At 36.5% G+C, this 8,104-nt stretch overlaps 1 protein-coding gene across 3 annotated transcripts; it reads right to left on the bottom strand.

Annotated features, from left to right (window-relative positions):
- Positions 1 to 221: 221 nt before the first annotated feature.
- LOC140175273 (uncharacterized) lies at positions 222 to 6,183 on the bottom strand. 3 transcript variants are annotated; one of them, XM_072202483.1, is made up of 4 exons: positions 1,743 to 6,183; positions 758 to 1,560; positions 536 to 658; positions 222 to 399 (listed from the first exon to the last, which is right to left on the bottom strand). In XM_072202483.1, exon 1 carries the CDS (start codon positions 6,123 to 6,125, stop codon positions 4,440 to 4,442), a length of 1,686 nt encoding a protein of 561 aa, XP_072058584.1. In that variant the 5' UTR covers positions 6,126 to 6,183; the 3' UTR covers positions 222 to 399; positions 536 to 658; positions 758 to 1,560; positions 1,743 to 4,439. The 3 variants fall into 3 exon arrangements, with proteins under 3 accessions (XP_072058584.1, XP_072058583.1, XP_072058585.1); XM_072202482.1 differs by having other exon boundaries at positions 758 to 6,183; XM_072202484.1 differs by having other exon boundaries at positions 536 to 594; positions 758 to 6,183.
- Between the last annotated feature and the right edge of the window lie 1,921 nt (positions 6,184 to 8,104).

Raw genomic sequence — 8,104 nt, 5'->3', positions numbered from 1 at the left:
CGCAATGTTATTACGTTTTTTATTTATAACTGTTTGCGGCGGTTATATAGCCGCCGCTATTTTCAATACAAATTTTAAAAAAATTCTTTTAAAAAATGCTGATTTTTTTGTTTAATTTTAAAGATAAATTTTTTGGCCTTTTTTGGATTTTTCTAATATTATAAATCTTAATATTTTTCATTTATTGAATATAAACTTATGGCAAAAACAACAAAATTAACTGAAAAACAAAATAATATCTTTATAAAAATATCAATATAGTAAATCTCTTGCTAAGAATTGCATAGTCAAATTAAAAAAAATGTTTGCTTCAAGTCAAAAGAAGTTCAATCCTAAGATTCTATTTTTCACTCTGTCTTTCCACGGAATTCATCCATGCGATACTATTGAGTCAACAATCTGTAGAAGGATAAATAACAATGTTTTAGTCTAATTAAACAATTGAACACACACTTAAGCCAATGATACATATAACATTTGATACTTAGTTATAAAATACTACCAAGTTAGTATTATATTTATTTTCTGTACTAACCTTGCTATTGTCAATATTCGATGGTGGTAAGTTTCTCCTTAATGTATACATTGGTTTTCCTGCTTCGTAAAAGCAAAATCTAGATGGCTGAATTTACAAACGTAATGTGACTGATCTTAAATCCTAATCAATGAAAATTAGTTAATGAAGTATTTTTGGTAGGAAACAAAAACATAATTATAAAATTGCTTGCTGCTAGATTATGATAAACATGACACTTACATATTCGGTGATGGCTAAATTTATCTCAAAGAGTGACCTAATTGTCCCTATATGCTTCCAATAGTCATTGAAGAGAAAGCCTGCAAATATATAAATTATTGCTTTAAGGATTCGTAAAATTAAAACAGAAGCATATTAAAATCTTTACATTAATTAGGCTAACAAATATGCAAATACTTCTAGAAGCAAAGCAATCATAACTAATACAACAATGCTACCAAAAAAGTTAATTTTCCATGGATACTTGATAGTTGCAACAACATATATAATACTCTATTGCCTCACGGAGTTTACTGTATCACATTCACATTTCTCAGTCTCTTTTTTTTAAAAAAATAGAAATCAAACAAGAATCTCAACTTATTGATAACATCAAGTGGAGGCAAATATAGAAAAAAAAGCCAATAACCACTAAAAATATCTCTACACGTAAATAAAGAATGCAACTTTATTTTGAAACATGGATATCACCATTTACATCAAATGTTCCAAGAAAGCCAAGTGCGTTTCAGCAACATGGTAGCATGAACACTAATAAGTTATTCTCTTATGAGTTCTAGTTACTCATATTAATTATGAATCACCCTCAACATATCTCAATCCTCTTCTCTCCAACAAGGACATAGATTATATAATATCAGCCAAACTTTAAGCTTCATACTCAAATAACATAGTAGCATAGAGTGACAATAGCAGTAAGAATAGCAGAAATATAGAACATGGGAAGAAAAGCCTCATGTGTTGTACTCCAATAGAATCCACTGGAAGCTTAGTGTGTGTTTGGTTGAAATGGAAAAATAGCGCTGATAAGAAAAGAAAAAATAAAGAAGTTATAGATAAATCGTTTATATTTCAAAATGACATACAGCCCTTGAAGAAAAATTATTACATGAATGGGAAAATAAAACAGAAAAATGATGTTTAATTTGGTGATGTGAATGTCAAAGGTTGGAAAAGATTGGACATTGAAATGTTGAAAGAATACCTGTGAGTTGGGAAACAATCAAATTAAATCAATATCTGCCAGAGTTGGGTTACTCCAAATCCTGGTTCACCACACACATTCCCCGCTTCTTCACTTCCAAACACAAATGCCCATTATCGACATAGTTGTGGTAATCTACTTTGAATTCAAAGCGGGATCCATCAAGATCATGTTGCTTTTTAGGGGTGTTTATGGCCTGACCCGATCCGAAGACCCGACCCGGCACTGAACTTTTTAGGGGCTAATTTGGTATGATTTCACCGGATCTAGGGTCGGGTAAGGGTCTCAAAAATAGACCTGGTCATTATTTCGGGTCGGACCCGTGCCATAGCTCGAGTCACCCGAACTCAGCCCGGTGGCCTAGTCATCATACACAATTAATATTTTGTGTTATTAGTGATGGATGATTGAAGATTGTGGTAGGCTTAGAGAAGGGGGGGTTGAATCTATGCCTTCCTTTTAAGTTGCTGTTGTTACCCTTTTGAAACACCTTTGCTATTTTGATTCTGTTTGATCTGAGCAGCGGAAATTTATGAGACAATTTATTTTTGTCTCATGAAAATCATAAAACAGAACACAGCAGAGAAGAGAAAAGCTAACACCAGCAAGTATCCTGGTTCGGTTGCCTTGTGCTATGCAACCTACATCCAGTCTCCTCCACAACTATGGAAGAATTTCACTATAGTTAACAGTATTACATACACCAATAACACAGGATTGACCCAATCCTTTCACACTCAAGTTCTAACCTAACTTGACATTGGCTATGCTAATACCTAACTATACCTCTTAGTGCTAACCCAACTAAGGAAGGGATACCTTACAGGTACAAGATACAAGACATAATTACACCTAAAGAAATCAGAAAACAACTCTAGGATTTTCTCTCAAGTGTATCTCTCAGCCTTTTTTCACTCATGGCTTTTTCTCAAGCTTTCTCACACTGCCTTTTCTCTCAAGAAATTACAGAAAGATAAGCTTAGAAAAGTACATTACAATCAGTAAAACAAGAAGGAGATTGACTTCATCAACAGCCTCTAAGCTATGTGAAAAACCAGCTTTGCAAACCTCAGAATTTGTTCTTCAGTATTGGCAGAATGCTTCTTTGATAGAGAGCATTGTCCAAGTAGAGGAACTTCACAGGGAATACTTCACAGAACTCAACTTCTCAAACTCTGGTTTTCTCTCCTTGCTTTCTGAATGAGCAGCAAGCTTCTTTTATCTCCTTGCATGTTGCTTGGTTCTGCTTCCAAGGTCAACACCTTGAGCCTTGAGCTTCACCAACCCACTGTCTCACTTTTTCCCATTAATCCTCACAATGGGAACTTTGCTTCTGACTTCTCCAACTTGTTCGAAAGCCAAGAAGGAGTAACCGAAATTGTCTTCCAATGGTCAACCAAATCTGAACCATAGAGATGCAACTTGGTCCCCAAGAATCTCTTGTGACCGTGGATTTGTAGCAGTGAAGAACAGAGATCAACTTTTCCTTGAATGCCATTTTTGGATAGTGCAGAGAGTTGGGAAGAAGGGATGAAGATCTGATGCATGCAAGATGAGATGGATTACCTTTCTTAAGCTTGATTTAGCTTGGAGTTACTGTTTTAGCTTCTGTGCTTCAAGCTTCACTCTCTCTCTCTCTCTTGCTTCTTTGATCACTAGCTTATGGATGAAGCTTTTTCTCTCTTTCTCTTTCTTACTTTTCTGATGCTATGATTTGACTTGATTAGAGAAGTGTACGTTGCTTCGGTGAGAGCAAGTGAGAGGGAATGAAAGCTTCAATCTTGTATGAGAAGCTTTGTGGGATGGATACGGGCTTGGATCCGGTTTTCATTAAGCCACCCGTTTGGCCCATTGGATCCTTTGGCTTTGATTCTCTTGGGCTGTGCTTGATTTCTTATTCATCAGCCTTGCTATATCATTTTTATACCATTTGGGCTGCTTGAGATTTGGTTGGCCTGCAATATGAAATAAATAATTAGCAACATATACTTATTAACACTTAACACTAATTATTTATTTTGCCCAAAAATAATGTTTGTCATCACTAATTAATTTAGTTAATTTCTTAACTCAACAATCTCCCCCTTGATGACAAACATGATTTAAGCAACAATCAAAAGGAAATGAGTTTGAGTAAGGTTTTAGAGACTCCCTTTGAATGATGTTGCTTGCTAATGTGTTGCTCCCCCTTTCCTTTTCAACAGTAGCTCCCCCTGAATCTATGCTTTTTTTCTTTTTGTTCCTATTTGTATTAAGCTTAAAAGGAGCTATTCAAGATGTAACTTGACTAAGGGATTCTAGCAACACATATTCAGCCCAATATTTCTTATCATGACAACAGCCAAAGCATATTGTAAATCAAAAACAATTTGCAAAAACAAAGTTTAGAACAGAATTAGTAGCATCAATAAATTATCAGCATCAATCAACTGAATCAAAAACCAACTTTTAATTGCTATTACTCCCCCTTTTGTCATCAAGGGCGGATAACATGCAAGATCAACAAAAATAGCACTATAAACCCTGCAAGAAAGGTTAGTGCACAGTCAAAACAACCAACTAAATAACCAAAAGTGCATCAGTGTTCAAAGTTATTACAGTCATCCAAGACAAGAAAAGTAGATCAAACAGTAGCCCAATAAACAGAGTTTATGAGACAAAGAAGGAGCAGCAGCAGCAATTTTTATGAGACAAATCCTAGGCATCAGAACCATTTCCTTCCGAGACAGCATCCTCTTCAACATCAGTGGCAATGTCTTCATCATTGTGAAGGTTATCAATGAAGGTCATGAGCACAGCCACCGTATCCCTTGATTTCTTCAGAAAGTTCTCATGCTTGCTAGCTAACTTCCTTTGTTCCTTGCTCATGGCAATCATGTGATTTGATTGAGATACAAACTCTTGAGCAACATCCTTGACCACATTCAGCAGAGTGGATTTCTTCCCAGTGGAAATGGAAGTACCCTCGGTGGAAGGAGTAGGAGAATCCTCAGGGACAAAGTCCTCATCTTCATCATCTAGGACGACTCTTTCAGATCTAGTGGGTCCTTTGTTCTGTTTCACTGAACCACCCCCCTTTAGGTATGAATGTCTATTTTCATATTTCTCATTGGTCAAGTCAACACCAAAATGCTCAAATATGCAAGTTAGAAACATGCCATAAGGAAGTGCTTTATCTTTTGTACTTCGAACAGAATCAAACATGTATCTAGCCATCAAGTATGCAAAAGAGATTTCTGTTTTTGTAATAAGGGCATATAAAACAAGTGTGTCAGTGTAAGAAACCCTTTGATATGAACCACTTTGAGGAATCAAAATGTGGTTGACAATGCGGTGTAATTGAGCACGTTCATATCCTAGGGCTTTGTGAGTGGGTGTGATGCCATCAATTAAAGAAACATGTTCACAAATGTGAGCCAATGCATCAAAATAAGAAATTCCAACACCTTCATCCCACTTAACCGAAGTGTAAGCACAAGGCCCAACATCAGTATACTTCAATGCATCACTGACAGTTTCATTATTTAAAAAAATGTCTCTGCCCTTAACATAAGAATGCACACCTCCTTCATGGTAAGTCATGTTCGCATAAAATTCTTTGACCAACTGAGGATATACAGGTTTTTTGATGTCAAAAAGGTGATTCCAGTCTAAAAATTTCAAGTTTTCAACAAAAGGAAAACCTTTCTTTTTCAAATCAGGTAAATCAGCCAGAAAATATGGACATAGAGTACGATACTTAATAACTCCCTCATAGAAATCGTGGTTCATGGCAGATTTGAAACGATGGGGGTTAAAGTCTGAGTGAGATGTCATATAGTGTGATTTGTGAGCAAAAGGATCAACTTCTGGTTCTCTAACAGATGAGAGAGGAACTCGAGCTTTACCTCTTTGAGAACGTGATGGAACAGACCTAGATTTTGGTTGTGTGGACTCAGGTGGAGGTTCTGGTGCTGCAGGTCGCTTTCCTTTGGATGAACTCGGTTTCGATGAACCTGGCTTGGATGGTGTGACTTTCGGTGGTGGCGTTGGCTTGGCAGAGGCAGGAAATCTTGAAGTGTTCTTGGTCCGAGCCATGGGGTCACAGCGAGGAGGAGAGGTAGGAGGAGAAGGAGATGGAGTGAAGGTTTTGTCTTGTGAGCGAGTGGAAGGTTTGGATGGAAGTTTATACAGCTTTTCACGAGGAGGTTTATGAGCAATGGTTTTCTTTCTCATTTTGTGGTTATGATTTAGGAAGAAAGAGAGTGTTAGGGGTAGTGGTGAGAACCGAAGGGATAGAGGAGGAGTTATGGAGGGAAGAGAGTTATGTTGGTAACCGTACCCAAAAGCAAATTTCCAAAACCATGCAACTGCATCACCATTTGACAAGACTTGAAAAGACATGATATCATAAAGGAAAAGATTTTATTTGATTTTTAAATTAAAACAGGAAATTAATTTTAAATTTTGAAAGGCAAACAGAATTAAATTGAAACACTTTTTGGACTAAAGTCAAAAATTAAGTTAGCCCAAAAGAAATTTTTCGGGCCATTAAACAAAAAATTTTAAGAAAACTTAAACACACACTTAAACATAAGAATGTAACATTCATATTGGGCCCAGATGTGGTTTGAACAAATGAGACACATAGGACTACCAAGATCTGAATTGAGGTTGGCCCAGAATGATTTTTCACTAGCAATAAGCCCAGAACACGCTGACTAGAAGAAAACATTCATCATCTGCCCAGAATTGTCTCATACCTGTTTATGAGACAAAAAGCTCCAGCAAAAACATCAGCACTTTTCAAACAAGGAGTCATAACTCAAAATTCCTAGACAAGTCCTAAGCAAACAGAATCTATCCTCAGCTAATGGTTTAGTAAAAATATCTGCTAATTGCTCCTCTGATTTAACGAATTGAATACTAATATCCCCCTTTTGGATATGTTCTCTTATTGAGTGAAATTTCACTTCAATATGTTTAGTCCTAGAGTGCAAAACTGGATTTTTAGAAATATTAATGGCACTCATATTATCACACAGCAGGGGAATATTTTCAGCATTTAATTTGTAATCAGCAAGCTGTGTTTTTAACCATAAGAGCTGAGAACAACAAGAGGAAGCAGCTATATACTCAGCCTCTGCAGTGGAAAGGGCCACTGTTGGTTGCTTCTTACTTGACCATACATTCAAGGACTTCCCAAGGAAGCAACATAAACCAGAAGTGCTCCTTCTATCAACTCTATCACCAGCAAAATCTGCATCACAATACCCAACTACAGAAAAATCATCAATCTTAGGATACCAAAGACCAAAATTGAATGTGCCATGAACATATCTAATGATCCTTTTAACTGCAGAAAGATGTGACTCTTTTGGTTTGGATTGGAACCTAGAACACAATCCAACACTTTGCACAATATCGGGTCTAGAGGAAGTTAAGTACATAAGAGAGCCAATCATTCCTCTATACCTAGTCTCATCAACATCTTTCTCAGTTTCTCCCTTATCTAATTTAGAATTAGGATGCATAGGAGTTCCCATGGGTTTGGCATTTTCCATACCAAATTTCTTAACTAATTCCTTGACATACTTCTCTTGATGAATGAAAATACCTTTTTCAGTTTGTTTAATTTGCAGCCCAAGGAAGAAATTAAGTTCACCCATCATACTCATGTCAAATTCACTTGTCATGAGTTTTCCAAATTCAGAACAAAGGGATTCATTTGCTGATCAAAAAATAATGTCATCAACATATATTTGGACTAGAATAAAAGAATCATTAGAGTTCTTGATGAATAAAGTTGTGTCTGTGGTGCCTATTTGAAAACCATTTTTCAAAAGAAAAGAGCTAAGTCTCTCATACCAAGCTCTAGGAGCTTGTCTTAAACCATAGAGAGCTTTAGATAGTTTGAAAACATGATCAAAATGCTCTTTATTTTCAAAACCAGGAGGCTGCTCCACATACACTTCTCTATCTATCACTCCATTCAAAAATGCACATTTCACATCCATTTGGTATAATTTAAAACCACAAAATGCAGCATAAGCTAAGAGAAGTCTTATGGCTTCCATTCAGGCAACAGGGGCAAAGGATTCATCAAAGTCTATTCCTTCTTCTGGGTCATATCCTTGAGCCACTAGCCTTGTCTTGTTTCTTGCAATGCTACCATATTCTCCCAACTTGTTCCGAAAAATCCACTTGGTGCCGGTCACTTTCTTTCCACTTGGCCTTGGAACCAAAGTCCATACTCGGTTCTTTTCAAACTCAAGGAGCTCATCCTCCATAGCTTTAACCCAAGAAGGGTCACTTAGTGCTTCTTCGACGTTTTGAGGCTCTATTTGTGAAAGAAGGGCAATGTTTGATCCTTCATTTGTCCT

The sequence above is a fragment of the Arachis hypogaea genome, chromosome 9 (assembly GCF_003086295.3).
Source record: "Arachis hypogaea cultivar Tifrunner chromosome 9, arahy.Tifrunner.gnm2.J5K5, whole genome shotgun sequence".
Classification (NCBI taxonomy): Eukaryota; Viridiplantae; Streptophyta; class Magnoliopsida; order Fabales; family Fabaceae; genus Arachis; species Arachis hypogaea.
Note: the sequence above shows the minus strand (reverse complement) of the source record. Positions and strands in the feature narration are given on the sequence as shown.